Consider the following 18,025-nt stretch of genomic DNA (forward strand, 5'->3'; position numbering starts at 1 on the left):
TTCTTACTTAAATTTCAACTTTGAAATTCTGAATACTCTCCACCAGTAAGGCTGAAGTTCGTCGAAGACACGATGACATACACGAGTAAATACAGCCGGAGGCTCTCAGAGAAGGACGTGCACTGGTTGTGTTTGCCGCCTGATCGTGCCTGTGTGTCTCTCTCTGTTTTTGTGTGTGTCAAGAGGAACACTACGGTTCGTTTGTGCCCTGTTTTACCTCAGCTCGACAGCAGTGGGCGCTCTAACCAACAGCGGATAGAGGGAAGAGGTGTGTGTGCGTGTGTGTGTGCGGGTAGTAGGCAGCTAGAGGGTAACACAAATCACCCAACAGCATTGGCAGTGCTCACGACTCGCTTTTAGCCTATTACACTGCATTACACTGAGAGGCACCACAGCAGCCGAATATTGTCACCCTGCGACTCCTGAGGATATACCTGCAAGAGGATGATGCTGAATTTCCAGCTGATACCTCCCACCCGCTTTTGCCCGTGCAGTCTCCTACTGACCCCATATTTCTGACTTGCCAAGTGCCACTGATCTGTTCTTTGATGCCCCCTGTGCGCCTGATGCCTGCCAATGGGAGGCCTCCTTGCGCTGATCATGTCCTCCTTTTTCAACCTCAGCTTTGCCTTTAGCTCCCACTTCGACTCCGGTAAGTTCTAAGCGCTTCTTCATTTCTCATTCCTTTAGATTTGATAGAATTTATTTGCCTTTAATACTTCCCTCCTGAGATCCTAGAGACAAACCCAGACTCCCCTCCCCCTCTTTCTGCATATCCCTCCCCTCTGCGGATTGATTGGGGAGGCAGGGGAGCAGAGGTCTGATGGAGAGCCCTGGTACCTGCTGCCTCTCTGCTATTCTATTGCTGCCCCTTTGTATCCACTGAGCCCTATCTACACAGCCCAATGCTGAATTCCAGCAGGGGAGGGTACCCTGTGGTTTAGGGATTGTAAATGCTTTTGCACAATGACATGTGCTGGGAATTAAGATTAAGTGGCACTGTGTGCGTCTCCGGGTGCTGCAGGATCAGACAGACCATTTAACTCACACAGGATTGCAGGATGGATTTAGCATCATAGGAAATCCAGGTAACATGCCCTCACTTCACTTTCAACTGTACCTCATTCACACTTCCTCGTGGGTGCTGCTGGGGTTACCCCCTCTTGCATCCATCTTACAATCACAAATTGGTAAATAGAGAACTGACCTTAAGCTTTGCTCTTGATTTCATGGTGCTGGCTTTGAAGGTTATACTTACACTAACTAGCGTAGATTGGGCATTTCCTACCAGTTACACAGTATTTTAATTACATACATAGATGTATATTTCTGATAAACATGTAGTACCAGTACTCTTCTGTAGGACCAGCAGCACCAACAAATGTTCAGCTTCATACCAAGGTTACCTGATCATGCAAGTGTCCATTATATATTATATGTGTATATGGTGTCATTATATATATATTATATATATGTTATGTTTAATTTTTGCCAATTCAAACTTTACTTTTAAACGGATACTATAATGGGAAAACTGTTTTTTTCAAAACGCATCAGTTAATAGTGCTGCTCCAGCAGACTTCTCCACTAACAAACTGATGTTTTTATATTTAATTTTGAAATCTGACATGGGGCTAGACATATTGTCAGTTCTAAGAAGTCCCCATTCAAGTGACTTGTGCTATGATAAACTTCAGTCACTCTTTACTGCTGCTCTGCAAGTTGGAGGGATATCACTCCCTCCCCCCCCAGTAGCCTAATAACAGAACAATGGTAAGGTAACCAAATAGCAACTCCCTAACACAAGATAACAGCTCCCTGGTAGATCTAATAACAGCACTCAATAGTAATCCAGGTCTCACTGTGACACCTTCAGTTACAATGAGGAGAAACAATAGCCTGCCAGAAAGCAGTTCCATAGTGCAACACTGGCTCTTTCTAAAAGCACATGACCAGGCAAAATGACCAGAGATGCTTCCTACACACCAATATTACATCTAAAAAAATACACTTATAGGTTCAGGAATGAAATTATATATGGTAGAGTGAAATAAACACTACACCATAAAAATCATGCCAGAATCCCTTTAATGTCACATGAATCAAAACGATTTAGAATACAATGGTTGCTTTTTAATAATATAACGTATATCTTGTTAACCTGTTTTCTGTGGCAGTTCTCTGAAAAGGTTCCGTATCAATTGAGGGTAACCTGTATTCTCACACCTGTTTGGCCATAGTGATATTTAAATTATATGTTCCTGGTTTATAATGACAATGCAGTTTACGGCTGATATACAGGGGTGCATGAGTTTTTACTGCTTTTTGACCACATTGTAAAAAATTGCATACTTTGGCAAGATTATAGTATGATTAAAGGGGTTGTTTATGTTGAAATGAGCTCTTCGTATTGCATAGACAGCTGTATTATAAGGCAATTTGCCATTAGTCTTCATTTTTGTTTGCTATGTTTTTTATTTTTTTGTTTTTGTTCAGAATGGAAGACGAATAAGAGAGGGTCTCAAAAGAATAGCTGCAAACCAGGAATAGCAACCAGGAAGCAGCATATTCACTGGTCAGTAATTGGTTGCTGGACCTGGGCAAACATTGCAAACAATAAAACAAGAATATCAATACATAGTAACTCTCACCATTGATCTCCTTTTTAGTTGCCAGGGTTATTTTCCCAACCAGATAGCTTTTTATGTTCAGGCTGTAAAAAGGATGGAAGACAGTTAAAAAAATATAAAAGAAATAATGAAAACCAACTGAAAAGTTGCTTTGAATAGTTAATTCTGTAACATACTAAAAGTAAATTTTGCTGGTCATGATTGTGGATATGACAGACTACAATTAGAATTCTACTTCTGTTTGTTTACTAAAATCGTTTAATAAAATTGTTTAATAAATCGTTAATATGCCATATTATGCTCACTTTTTATATTATAAGTATGAATTATAATGAGGCAAATACTATCCTCTAAAGCATGTGCTGCTGTATGATTGCATGGATCATGTAGCTCCTAGGTTTCCTGGACAACTAGACAAGCCATCTATTCCCTGATTGATCTTCTGATATCCTGGCTACCCCCAGTGGTGTACGTAAAAGTCAGCATGAGTACACAGTGCCTTGTGCTTTAGTACACACTGTGCCCTGTACCATGGCACAGTGCAGGTGACAGGTTCAGAGAGGTGCAGTTTTTCTGGCTACATAATGTCCCTAATTGCTGTGTGTGAAAGGCTGAGATTTTGCATAGAGAGATTGCCCTCACATATATAAAACTTGAGAACTAGCATGTTCTCTGTATGTTACAAATGGCAGATGCACCTGGGGATTGCATATTTCCCACTTAAATGCATGATTGCAAAATTGTAAAGTCCTTCCTGCACCAGTCTAGTTGCCAATGTGCCAGTGTCTTCACATTCAAAATTATCTCTTTTTATTCCAGTTGTTTCCACCACAGTGGTTGCAGCAGCACAAACTTGCATCTACACAAAATAATTCAGATGCTTTGCCACCATTTTCTTACTATATTTTTAATTTTTTTCTGCCAATGTAATTAGACATCGTTCACACTGGTTATTTAGTTGTATTTGGAAGAGATAGTTGTTCCTCATGTAGGAACACTTTAAGGCCAATTTTTACTGTTTTTTTTCTTTAGGTGAAAAAATTTAACAATTATTGCTTTATAGCTTTCTGCAGCTTTCACTCAGGGCGTGTGGCAGTTGTAGTTCTTTCATAGATGTAATGTCAATGATTGGCTGTATTTGAATTGGTGCAATAAGTCAAGGTCTGCAAAGTAACAGCTGTAAAGAACCAGAGCTTGAAATTAAATTTATTTTACAGGGGCAGTTCACCTTAAAGTTTTTGTTTGTTATAGAATGAGTTATTCTAAGCACATCATATCACTTGGCTTTTTTTTAGTAATTTGTTGCCTTCTTCTGGCTTTTTACAGGGGTTGTTCACCTTTGCGTTAACTTTTAGTGTGATGAGACAATTTGCAATTGGTTTTCATTTTTATTATTTGTGGATTTTGAGATATTTAGCTTTTTTATTGAGCAGCTCTCCAGTTTGTAATTTCCGCAATCTGGTTGCTAGGGTCCAAATTACCCTAGCAACCATGCATTGATTTGAATAGGAGACTGGAATATGAATAGGGGAGGGCCTGTATAGTAAGTTGAGCAATAACAATACATATTTTAGCCTTACAGAGCATTAGTTTTTAGATGGGGTCAGACCATTTGAGAGCTGGAAAGAGTCAGGAGAAAAGGGCATTCTATAACATACTAAAAGTTAACTTAAAGGTGTTCTTCATCTTCCAACACTTTTTTCAGTTCAGTTGGTTTCAGATAGTTTGCCAGAAATAAAGACTTTTTCTAATTACTTTCTATTTTATATGTGTGACCGTTTTTCTAATAATGAACTGCAAAGTTTATTTTTTCACCTTCTAAAGCAGCTCTGAGAGGGGGGTTGCCAACTCTGTAAACTGTTCTAAATTGATACATTTAGTTGATACATTTGTTATCATTTGAGGCAGCTGCTGGAATTAATACAACAGTTGCTAATGCTCTAGAGATGCTCAACTAAATGTTGCAAAATTGTAATAGTTTAGAGTCTGCACATGAATTACCCAGCTGTCAGGCTAAAACGCCAGAGACAGGAAAGTAATTGAAAAAAAGTCTTTATTTATGGGGAACAATCTGAAAACAGCTGAACTGAAAAAAAGTGTTCGGAAGGTGAACAACCCCTTTAAATGGTGGGTCACTGACCCCATCTAAAACAAATGTTCTGTAAGACTATAAATTAATTGTTATTGCTATTTTTATTATCCATCATTCTATTCAGGCCTTCTCCTGTTCATATTCCAGTCTCTCATTCAAATCATTGAATGGTTGGTAGGGTAACTTGGATCCTAGCAATCAGATTGCTGAAAATGTAAACCAGAGAGCTGCTGAATAAACAGCTAAATAAATTCCAAACCACAAATAAAACAAAATGAAAATCAATTGAAATTTGTCTCCAAATATAACTCTCTCTAAAAGTTAATTTTAAGGCGAACAACAGCTTTAATCTTTTTGTAATTAAAAAATATGTTTACAAGAAATCACTAAATACACACCACATCAGGTATTGTTATAGCTATATAGAAGATATTTAAGAACTTTTTGGTTTTGGCTGCAAAAATCCTACACAATATCTGGGATCATTCCAAATTACAATATGCAGTATAGAATTTTAGTGCAGCTGCTCCTAACAATACAGTTGCATCTGTGATCTCCCAAATATCATCTCCTGTGGAAACATGTGTTACATTCAGTTACATTCAGGGGGTTATTTATTATGTCTGAATGCCAAAAACTCAACAAATTTGCGAATTTTTCTAGATTTATTATACCCCAAGGATGGAAAAAGTCTGAATCCGAAAATCCAGCATCTTAGACCTGCTGAGGTTGTATATAAGTCAATGGGAGAGGTCCCTATCCTACTTGGAAGTTTCTGTGGTTTGTGCTGGAATTAGCCCAAAAATCCAACAAAAATCCAAAAATCCGATGAAATTGGGAAAAAAAACGTGAAAAAATATTACGATTCTGGGTTTCGCTCGATTTTATCGTGTTTGTCCCTGATCTGATTCAATTTTGCTTTTTTAATACTAAATAAGGTCACATTGTAGATTCTACTTTGGTCGGACATTTTTATTTCAAAAAATCAGAAAAAATTGGATTTTGATAAATAACCCTTTCAAAGTCACAGTAGGGTTTGAATGGGGTTGTACATTGAATCCTGGGACATATCCAGTTTGATGCTGGGTTACTGTTCCTGTATATTTGTCTTGCTAATTAGCATTATTTATTCTACTGTATGAAATGCCCCACACCCAGCTTCCTATTTGTTTGGTGCAGTCTTGGTACTTTATTAACCTCTTCAGCTTCTCCAACTCTGGGTGCTGCTTCTTCATGATCAGAGTTTAGAAATATTTCTGCCTGTGCTTTCCTATAGGCTTTTATGACACAGGAAACGGGTGGGTCAGGGGCCACTTCCTAAAATCTGACATGCTGGGGAATTCAGAATTGAAAGCAAGAGGCAAGGCTGCTCAAAGAGGTTTAGGTGCCCTATGAAACATGCAGTCTTGTTATATGTAGCATTTGTGCTTCTATTCTGGAACTGGAACCATGTTTTATTATGTACCCAAGGGATATGCAGACAAAACAGTATATTTCTGAGACATCAGATAGATTTGTAACAGAGGTTGTATGTTTTGGAAGATTATTGCAAATAATCCCAGGTAAACAACCACCTTCACCAACCCACTCCCCTCTCAATTACAAACACCCCCTTTTTTTAAGACCCATTTTAGCTGCAAGAATCAGATCTTCCCGCTAAAAAGGAGATATGGTTGAAGGTTTATATAAGCAACACAATGAAAGTGTAGGTATCTGTAGACTTGGGTGGTAGAAACATTCCTATAAAAATGCTGGCCAGGTGAAAATTATGCAAGAATAATGTAGGTCACAAAAAGTAAGTGCAAAAATTTAATATTCTGTGATGAATTTGACGTAATCTGTTATTTAGTTTAAAGCGTAACGTTTTAAAGGGGTTGTTCACCTTCCAACAGTTCAGCTGTTTTCTAATGGTTCACACAAAATAAAGACTTTTTTCAATTAATTAAAATTTGTATTTGTTACTGTTTTTCTAATATTGAAGTTTAACATTTAATTTTTCGCATTATGTTGTTCTGAAGCAGCTTGGAGGCTTGTCACTGACTTTGTAAACTGTTCTAAACTAATACATTAGTTGGTACATTTTTTATCTTTGGCCCTACTGAGCAGAATCCCTGAGTTTCATTAAAGGCAGCTGTTATACAATAGTTACTAATATTCCACAGATGGATCTTAATTGAATGTAGCAAATTGTAACAGTTCACGATCTGCACCTGAATTACTGAGGTGCCAGACTGAAAAACCAGAGACAGGGGTTATTTACTAATACTCAAATTTATCTCATATTTTTATTAAGCAAAGCTCAACCAAACTTTCTTCCATGATTTAATCTTATTTATCAATAAAATAAAATAAAAAGGTCGGGTCAGGAAAATACTCGATAAAATCTGACATCTGACATTGACTTCTGCATGACCTCAGCATGGCAGAGGTTTTTTTTTCTAAAAATTCGAGTTTTTGCCCAAAAAAACCTTGACCAGAAAAAAAACATAGTTTGGTTAATAACCAGTACTATAAATTTTGAAAAAACGTCAAAAACAAAAGATGAAATGCAATTGAAAAAAAGTCTATATTTCTGTTTTAAAAATGAACTGACATCATATGGGTACATTAAGCTCAGACAATTGTTTGAGATGTCATCAACCCCAGGCTGACCTCGTACATTGTCTTATTATCCAACTCTTCTGGGGTGAGGTTCAGGAATATTGGAAGTCTCTAACACAACAAACAAACACTTTTTCTTTAACATGGGCAATTTTTGGAATACCACCTCCACAATTAAATCTTACACGCTCTGAGAGACAATTAGCTGAAAGGTTAATGGCAGCGTCTAGGAAAACCATCTTACATCACTGGCTCTCCTCATTAGTTAAACAAAAACTTCACTGCATTTTCCATATGGACTGCTTGGAATCTACAACGAATAAAGAACAACACACAGAAAAGTTATTTTCCATTTGGATGAGTTACATTTCCTCACTCCCCACACATACCAGATATCTCACAATATACGGATTCAGACATACAACATGGTATGACACTGAAGTATTACTTGATAACAGGTGATAGGAACAGAATTTACAATCACCCCCCCCCCCCCAGGAGTCACCAAATTAATTGGATCCTGCATACAAACGGTTAAGTATTTTTAAACTATGTATGTGAAAATACTGTTTTGCAGAGCAAAACTCTCTTTGGGATAACTAATCTGAAAATGCTGTTTGGAAGGTTTCTAGTAGCCACTAAGAAAGTAACAAATATGGAATATACATTTATCTGTTTTTCTTTTACCTCCAAAACCCTTTTATGTTTGTTTATTTGTATTGTTATGAAAACCAAACAAAAACAATTTTGAAAAAAACAAAACACTGAACTAGAAGGTGTTTGGAAGATAAACAACCCCTTTAAGACTGTAGAAATAAACCTGAGTTTTTCGGACATAGATTTTTGGGCTGCTACTAAAGTACAGTACTTCCAGCACTAAATGATGAAGTATTCACATGCTGCTTTTTATACCATTTCTAGATCTATGCCAATTTCTATTGACTCTTATGTTGAAAAAAAGCTGGTGTTAAGTGAAGAATGAAGCACTGCAGCAGTTCCACATATTCCAATTGCAAACGCAGCTTCAGGACCCCAAAATGCTTTAGAGTCAATTATGTTTTTTATTTTGTATTGTAGGAATACATTTCATAGTATGATCATGGAGAGCCAGTTCACACAGCATAAGGACCCATGTGTGTGTTCTGACCAGTAGGCTAAAAATCCATGCCTCAGTAACTTAAACCTTTAGTTTATGCACATTACATTAAATCAATGAACTAAAATTCAGGTATGGGATCCATTATCTGGGAACCAATTATCTGGATCAATTCTAAATAGCGACCATCTTCTTGTGCTGCTTCATTCTTCTATGGATAGTTCATGCACAGTAGAATGAAAAAGCCTTTCACGCAATTGTGCATTCTGCAGTTACAGGAGCACAGACCTGGGGTATCAGGTAAGTAATTATAATCATTTGGAGGTGCCTAACATTTGGAACCCCCCCTTAATAAATTTATTTTTCCTTCTCCTTAACATCTTATCATCATCTCCAGGCCTGGATTTACATAACTGGCACCCTAGGCTGGCTCTGCTCATCGTCCCCTTCTCCATCTCTGTCCCCTCCTAGTCTCCCTCCTTGCCATAAATCTTGCCTGATCATCTCCCTTTGCCAGTTGGTCAATATGCACATGTGTTCATCTCTGCTGACACCCAGATTATCACTAAAGAGAAAAGGATCAGGGCAAAACAAAAGGCATGCAAAGGGCTTGAGCATTTTACTCTGCATATGTTCTCCCCAAAGTCAGATTTTCAAACACTGAATGGAACTTAGATACATTATTTATGTAAAGGGGAAAGATTGTACTTATTCCAGACAATGAAGACAAAATCTAGTGTCACAGTAATTACGCTTCTCACAGGGGTCCAGTTTTAGTCCTGAGCCATACTTATCCCTGCTGCTTAGTGGCTCAGTGGGTAGCAATTCCACCCTGCCCAGAGGCAGAGGGAGGTTTTGGCTGGGGCACGGGGCCCTGGGGGGGGGTTGTGCAGACCCCTTAAGCAGCAACCCTGGTGGACCCCAGCCCTCCCCCAGTCTGACTGAATCCATAGTGCAAACCAGCAAACCAACATAAACCCACAGATAATTGACTAAAAGTTGTTAAAGGGGTTGTTCACCTTTCAAACACTTTTTTTCAGTTGAGTTGTTTTCAGATTGTTCCCCAGAAAATACTTTTCTAAAAACTTTCCATTACTTATTTCTTTCCAAAATCTTAAAGTTGAATGTTCCTGATCTGGTGTCAGCTCAGTAATTCAGGTGCAGGCTCTAAACTATTTTGCAACATTTAGTTGATACATTTCTCAGCAGCATCTCTGAAGTATTAGCAACTATTGTATCAATTATAGCTGCCTGAAATAAAACCCAGGGATTCTGATCAGCAGGGACAAAGATAAGAAATGTATCAACTAAATGTATCAATTTAAAACAGTTTACAGGGTCGGCGACACTTTAGGGCACAGACACTTGGAGATTTGCGGAGATTAGTCGCCCGGTGACATATCGCCTCTTCTTTGGGTGACTAATCTCCCTGAACTGCCTTCCCGCTGGCTACAATCTAAATCAGCGGCGGGATGGCACTCAGAGCACTTCGTTTTCCAAGGTCGCCCGAAGTTGAAACTCCGAGATTCTAGCCGGTGGGAAGGCTTTCTTGGGAGCTTAGTCGCCTGAAGAAGAGGTTATTAGTCGCCAGGTGACTAAATCTGCCCAAATCTTCCCGTGTGTCTCTGCCTTTACAAATGTTACAATATTAGAAAAACGGTAACACATAGAAAATTGAAAGGAATTGGAAAAAATAATTTCTGGTGATCTATCTGAAAACAACTAGTTGTTTGAAGGTTAACAACCCCTTTACTGATTTTATCTGTATGTGAAGCATATAACATATCTGCTGGGAATTCTAACTGAAATTTCCTGTAAGCATATCTCTAGAAGGACAGTACTTATTCAGAGAAAATTTAGACATGGTCTGCTTTCTAAATGTCCTTCATGATAAAACTTATCAAGGAAGATTACAAATTCTTACAGAGTCTAGTCAACACGCAGATGAATTTGTTTATGACCCCCATGTCTTGCATTCAGTAATGTGATTCCTGTATATATGTGGATAACCACTTTTTTTCATGTTATACACTCTATCCCGACCAAATCAGAATGTAAGCCTTGTAGTGAAGTGCAGCTATGTCTGAGAAACTATATGTACAGCAAGGCATTCATACTGTATACTGTATATGAATGTGTCACATTGATTTGTCTTTTGTACCTAGAGGAAGAGGTTTCATATAAAAGAGCCTTACTGGGGAAAGAAATGTTCCTTTCCAGGTTGAATTTAGGCTCTGGTGGGAGTCGGGACATTTATAGTTCAAGAAAGGTCCTTGACAAGGCAGTGTCAATATATTTCTCTTTTATCACAAATAACTTCCTCCCTATTCCCTTATAAGCTCTAACATCTGGGTACAAAAAACGTGTCAGATTTTTGGTGATGAAAATGCCAAAGCACAATTTATTTAAGATTAGTTAAACTTGTAAATATCTTAAACAAGAAGCTTTAACCATAATATTTTGCCATTGTTAAATAACACAATCCCACTTGAGCACCTGAGGCCAGCCATCTCAATTTTTCTAGCAAAAAATCTCATGGCTGAAACTCTATCATTTTTACCATCTATTCCATAGCAACCTAATTAACTCCCTCAAAGCGAGGGAGGATGGGAGCAGTTAAAATTGCACATTTCCTCACCCCTCTGCTTAATTTTTAGTTAGCGCATTCCACCAATTAGACAGCAGAACTAACTTTCCTACATACCTCCCAACTGTTCTGGTTTATGCAGAACAGTCCTGATTTTGAAAGCTCAGCCTGGGTTCTGGTTTCTTACTAAAATATCCATCATTTCTCTTTGATCTCCTGCACTGGCACCAGAAAAAGATACAGTGTTTCTGAAACTGCTTTTGGCAGAGAGCCATTGATACAATTGTAAAATAAGATAAGCAGGTCTCTTGGGGGAACTGAGACTTTGCAGCTTAAACTTCACCTTCATTAGCAAAACTGTAATAAAACATGGCCCTAAGGGTCAGAGCACACAGGCAGATTCAGGGAGATTAATCGCCCGGCAACAAATCTCCTCTTTTCTGGGCTGACTCATCTCCCCGAACTGCCTTCCCTCCAGCTAAAATGTAAATAGCCGGCGGGATGACACTCAGCGCGATTCGTTTTCCGAAGTCGCCTCTTGAGGCAATTTCGAGCGACATCGGAAAACTAATTGCACCAGGCGACTAATCTTCCTGAATCTGCCTGTGTGCCCTGACCCTTAAGATTCCAGAAACGTGTTCAACCTTTCCATAACCTGCCAAATTTTGTAAAATCTATGTGGTATTTAGGGGGTGTGGCCATAAAATGGGGGTGGTCAAAAAATATATGCCACGCAGAACTTTTTGTCCCTAATTCCATTTTTGAAATGTTGGGAGGTATGTTTCCATAATCCCTGTAACCATAAACTCTGCTGGGTCTTCCTTGTCATGGCCCTGCCCCCTGAACCTGTGCCTTGCTCTATACCTTTCTTTTTGTTAGACTAGGGCACATAGTTAATTATGATATTTACAAGATTTATTTTTTTTAGAAAGCAAAACATCTATAGTAGAACATAGAAGTCAGAACCCTCTTTTATCTGCAATGATATGATATTTTATTATACATAATGCCTTGTCCTGTCCAAAGAACCTACAGATGTGGCATTCTGTTATTCAATAGGCTTATGTAGTGACTTGCTACCTATACCTTAACAGGTATAGGTAGCAAGTCACTACCTACTACAAATTGCATTTTATATTCTTACGTTTCTATGCACTGTTCCTGTGTGCCAAGTCTGATACCTTTAACTGCATTGGACAAAATGTAACAATTATTCCCACAGAGTGATACATTGGCTGACTCTAATTATAAAGTGCAGAGTGGTTCAGCTGGAAAAAAAACAAAAGTGGAATAAATGCATTTGCCATCCTGCTTCCTATAAATAGAGTAAAAGGCTTAGCAATCCTGGGTCTCAACCTTATGCTCAAGCTATATATGTTGGAATATCTTTAACGCCCACTCAATTTCTGTAAGAAGAAAAAAAAAATCACTTCTTCGTAAAGCACTTAAAAGCTTTGCTTTGTATGTACCACATTGCAGTGCTCCTAAACGACTGCTCTGTGAGACATGGCCTATTTACCTTTGGCACAGGGGCAAGAGCACTAAGGGGTGCAGAACAGCATTCTTTAGGGCCAATACACAAATCTCTTGCATCCAGAGTAATTGTCTGTTTTGCAGGTTGTGCAGTATTTCTAATAGAAGGTGGCAATTCAATGGCTTGCTATCACTTGTGCACCCATGTTTGTGCAAATCAGCTACTGGTGTGAAAGGGAATGCCAAGATGCCAAGTCCTGCTTATATATATATATATATATATATATATATATATATATATATATATATATATATATATATATACAGGGCCAGCAAAAAAACTAATTTTAGTGAGTTTTGCATATGGGAGCAACCTAGAAATCTCATGTTATGCAAAAAAAATGGCCAATATGGCCAAAGTGGGCCAAACAGCCTTCTTCTGTGTTTTGGCACAATTACTAAATACAATTTATACATTTTGAATTCATCAATTTAAAATTTATCTTTGTGCATTTTAGTTTGTATGTATCAAAATGTTTAGGTAACTATTTCCAGTCAAATGACTGCTTTATATCTGGTGCCTCATGGCATATAACCAAGACTGGGAGTTCAGTGCCCTAGACCTCCAGTATTTGTAAATTGTGATTTTCAGATGAGCAGTCCTTGCTGTTTATTCATCTGAAAGTCAGACTTATCTTATTGTTTGGGATGTTTGTATATGATATGTGGGCACATGCTTGCTGTCTGAAAGGCAATTATTAGAGGGGTAATGTACCTTATGCAGTAGAGAAGTAGAGAAGTTATTATTTTTAATATTCAGATTCCAAATTTAAATTTTGCAACCTTCAACTTCCAGCAGCAATTGGACATCTGTAATCAATAAACTAAAAATAATAAGATTTTGTTGCTTTAATTAACATTCCCCTGCCCCTTTCAAAAGCCCCCTCAATTCTTAGGGCACAGGGCTATTTCCTTATTGGCCATACACTAACAGGCATGCTCCATAGGATAAAAAAAAGTTATAGTGTGTGGTGTATATCTTTCTCAAGGAAAGCAGCATTGTAACAACCATGTATATGACTCAAATTATAAGAGTAGAATTTTCATCTTCTTCAGTCTTTTTTAACCATATTAGCGGGCAAATTTCTGATGGGTTAGTCAGAGTATATTGCTCCAGAGTATCAACTCTTAGCAACCAGTGTTTTATTAGTATTTTACAGTTGGATAATCAGAGTTAAATGCAGCTTGGTTGCCATGGGTACAAAATTACACAAGTTTTTTGACTACCCCTGACCCCGACCATGAAGGCTGATTGATCAGATTTCTGTAAGATTGATGGTTTCATTTTTTATTATTTGTGGTTTTTGATTTCTTTAGCTTTTTATTCAGCAGGTTTCCAGTCTGTAGTTTCAGTAATCTGGTGGCTAGGATCCAAATTAGCCTAGCAATAATGTGTTGATTTGAATAAGAGACTTGAATATGAATAGGAAGGGGCTTGAACAGAAAAATTTGTAAAAAACGTAGAAATAACAATAAATGTGTTACGTGTAGCCTTACAGACCATTTGTTTTTCAGATGGGATCAGTGACTTGAAAGCTGAGTCAGAAAAAGAATGCAAAAAAAAAATGAAGGCCATTTGAAAAGTTGCTTAGAATAAGCCATTCTATAACATGCTAAAATGTATTTAAAAGTGAACCACCCCTTAAGTTGAACATCTAGTGAGTTAAATAGGTGATAGTTCTACTTAATTGTATATTTTCCTGTTTCCTGTTACTATTGCATAGTTCTAAGCCTGATAGATTTATCACCTCATAAAGGAGTTCTGAATTGAACCATTCACACAGGGGATCTTCAGTGTGCTCCTCCCCAGCTTCTACTCAACTACAGGTAACTGTCAAAAGAAAAGAGAAAATTCTCAATTAATTTAAATATACAACGTGTAATCAAAGCCAGTGATAACACAAACGTGTTATTCCAGTGGTAATAAAGCAATTATCCTTTCCTGTTTAGAGAAAAGTGTACAAATGGTGCATTTAAAAAAACAATGTCAAATTTAAATATCCACATTAGTTTATGGTTTCCATTCTCACTGAATAATGCATTTAGAGCATCCCCAGTCAGAATATTAAAATTACAAATGAGGGTAATGTTCCTATGGAGAAAAGCTTATGTCATTTGAATATTTGAAAAGGGATTACGATCTCAGCCTGGCAATTATAGGCCAGTAAGTAAGGAAACTGGCTATAGGATCGGGTACAGAGGGTTGTTGTTAATGGTACATTCTCAGCTTGGAATAAGGTTCTTAGTGGGGTCCTCAGGGCTCAGTATTGGGTCCACTTTTATTTAACTTGTTCATTAATGACTTAGAGGAGGGTATTGTAAGTAATGTATCAGTTTTTGCAGATGACACAAAACTATCCAGCCCAATAAATTCCATCCAGGATGTGGCATCCTTTCAACAGGATTTGGACAAACTGGCAATCTGGGCAGATAAGTGTCAAATGAGATTCAATGTTGATAAATGTAAAGTCATGCACCTGGGATGTAAAAATATCCCCTTAATGGGACTGCACTAGGCAAATCTATTATGGAAAAGGACCTTGGAGTCCTTGTAGATAATAAACTTGGCTGTAGCAAGCTATGCCAGTCAGCAGCATCAAAGGCAAATACGGTCTTGAGCTGTATTAAAAGGGGCATTGATTCATGGCAGGAAGAGGTAATTCCTGTGTCAGACTGGGGGTCCTTGGCCCACTGGGACTGCTACCTCAGGGGCCCCAACACAGTGTCGGACTGGACACCAGGGGCCAACTCTCAGTTCTATTATTCTTCCTCTCCTCACTCAATTTCTATTCTCCTAGTCTCTTCTTTACATACTATAATATATTAATCCATCTATTTAGCTTCTTTGTTCTCATAGACATTGATAATGACCATTAAATAGGCCAAATGTTTAGAAGCAGGAGGGCCCACTGACACCTGGACCCACTGTAAGTTTTCCTGGTATCCTGGTGGGCCAGTCCGACACTGGGTCATTCTTCCACTTTATAGAGTGGTAAGGCCCATCTAGAATATGCCGTACAGTTTTGGTCTCCATCACTCAAACACAACATTCTTGTATTAGAGAGGGTACAGAGAAGGGCAACTAAGCTGATAAAAGGTATGGGGAATCTTAGCTATGAGGAAAGACTGGCCAAATTGGGGATGTTCACGCTGGAGAAGAGGATCTTAAGGGGTGATATGATAACTATGTATAAATATATAAGGGGATCATATAATAATCTCCTTTATTTACCAGTAGGACCGTCTATAAATTCTACCTTAACCTCTCAAGTGTTGACTAGGTTACAGTGAAAATGTATACTAATAAGAGTCCTTGGGCTTCCAAAAGTCTGCCAGAGACTCTGCGCTTTTATTAAACATTAATATGCACTCTGGAGAATTGAAGATAATTGAAGGCCATTTTCATTGTTTTAACCACTAACATCAACATGGTCCATATATTTTTAATGCCCAGTTCTACAATTTGTAAAACCTGAAAATGTAAGTAGCCACTGGTGAGAGCTATTTCTTATAGAAACTTCATATTCTAGTAAAAACTGGCAGGAAATATTAGGAACGTATCAAATGCACACATCAATACACAATATATACAAAAGGCAGTCACTGACACAGTGCAGTTTACAATATGTAATCTGGATATTATATTAATTAAGATTGTTTCTCAAAAACAGCAATATTCATGTATTTTGTAGATATCATCTAAGTCATCAAATTGGTGGTGACTGCAAGGAATGCTGGGATTCGAGAAAATTGCAGCAAATTTTCAAATTTAATCAAAATGAACCTATTAAAGGAAATTTAATATGAGATTACTGAACAGCAAATGGGAGATAAATGTGCCCATGCTGTGTAACAAGGAAAATGCCAATACATTTCCTGCAATTCTTACATTCGGCCTTATAAACTTTTTTACATGGGAAATTGAGATGTGTTTAATAATTGAAATCAAGAAATGAAAATAATTGATTTGAAATTTATGCTGAAGATGTATTTTTATTTTTATATTGAACCTGAAATCATGTATTTTTATTGCTGTCAGGTCTGGTTTCAGTTATTGAGAGCATTTGGCTTAACTGGACATGCACCCAAAACATAACTTTTAAGATTCTCACTGTTTAATTTTATATTTTGCTGGTGGCACTGTGTTGCACTACAGAAACTTGTCTCCCAGGGTAAAAAAACTTTCTTTGCCTCCTGACAGGACCTTCTCTTATTTAACCATACTTTTATTTATCATTGAGTTACTAAATGCAGGCCCGGATTTGTGGAGAGACCACCAAGCCCCGAGCCTAGGGCAGCAGGATTTTGGGGGGTGGCATGTTGCCCAACCACAAGCACATTGGTTCAGAAACACTGATGATGCGCAGGAGTTATTATAATTTTTTAAATCTCCCGTTTGCCAATCTCCATTGCTCCGGTCCAGATGAAAATTTGAGGGAATAAAAGGGAGGGGGTGACAAACGACAGCAGCCTAGGGGTGCCAGCTGTATAAATCTGGCCCTGACTATATGGCTCCTTGTGCCAAGCTAAAATAAAACACTACCTGTAGACTCAAATGAAATAGCTTAAATACTGTAAAATAATTCCAGTTGAATGGTTTTACTTAGCAAAAACATTTCAGCAAATATCTTAAGGAAAGTATTACAAAGCCCATCCCTTTTTATTTATTTTTTTTGTGCATTATACAAAACAATATAGAAAAAGAGAATATAGAAGAGTCATAATTTATGTCTAGGAGAGCTTCTTTATGTCCATGGCCTAATGCATTGTGAGATTATTGCACTCTTGTTGCTAGGGATTAAAGACAGGTTACCTATATTTTCTGGAATGTTCTACTGTTGCCTTACAGGCAATTTGTATAAATCCATTTGTGCATTTGCTAGTCTCATGAATTGCATTCTCTTCTCAAGAATAACCCTTTTTGGCATTGTTGTTGGTGGTGGAGCTAGGGGTGAAATGAAGTAAGAGGAACCTGCCATCCTTAGAGTAACAAGAATAATAAAAAATGGTTAGAATAATGCTCAGAAACCAAAATCCTTTAATCCCTTTGATATTGTACAGCTGTAGGAACCCCAGTGCAAGGTTAGTGTCATAATACCACCATGTCACCCATGGGAGACTGGCTCCTTGGGAAGCACTGAATGCCGGATCTGCCAAAATCCCAGCAATTTTTTAATAATTTTCAACCCCGCAGAATATAAACCTTTATTATTTGTAATGTGTTACTGGATAATATATATATGAATCTGCGACCTAGTCCACAGCTGTGGACAATTAATATATCGAACAAAAAAGTCTAGACAGGTGTTTGTATGGGTAACAAAAAAGATTTTACCTCATTATCTTGCAACGGTTCAAGGCTCCCACCTCTTTTTCAAGCATCATAATGCCTACTGACATCATATCCTATATACAGGCAATCCATAAACATGAACACACCTCTCCCATTACAAGGATCATCCCACAAGCAATCATCACATATAGTA

General features: G+C 37.8%; 1 protein-coding gene across 7 annotated transcripts in view; it reads left to right on the forward strand.

Moving 5' to 3' along the window:
• Positions 1 to 290: 290 nt before the first annotated feature.
• Positions 291 to 18,025, forward strand: part of aatk.L (apoptosis-associated tyrosine kinase L homeolog) — a 105,564-nt gene continuing 87,829 nt past the window's right edge. For 6 of the 7 annotated variants that reach the window (XM_018235074.2, XM_018235075.2, XM_041576032.1 and 3 more), the window contains exon 1: positions 291 to 652. In XM_018235074.2, the coding sequence (XP_018090563.2) occupies positions 577 to 652 (76 nt within the window). In that variant the 5' untranslated portion in view covers positions 291 to 576. Of the gene's footprint in view, positions 653 to 706; positions 1,089 to 18,025 lie in introns of those variants that run through there. The other variant, XM_041576033.1, reaches the window with a different exon arrangement.

Source organism: Xenopus laevis, chromosome 9_10L, assembly GCF_017654675.1.
Source record: "Xenopus laevis strain J_2021 chromosome 9_10L, Xenopus_laevis_v10.1, whole genome shotgun sequence".
NCBI classification, from domain to species: domain Eukaryota; kingdom Metazoa; phylum Chordata; class Amphibia; order Anura; family Pipidae; genus Xenopus; species Xenopus laevis.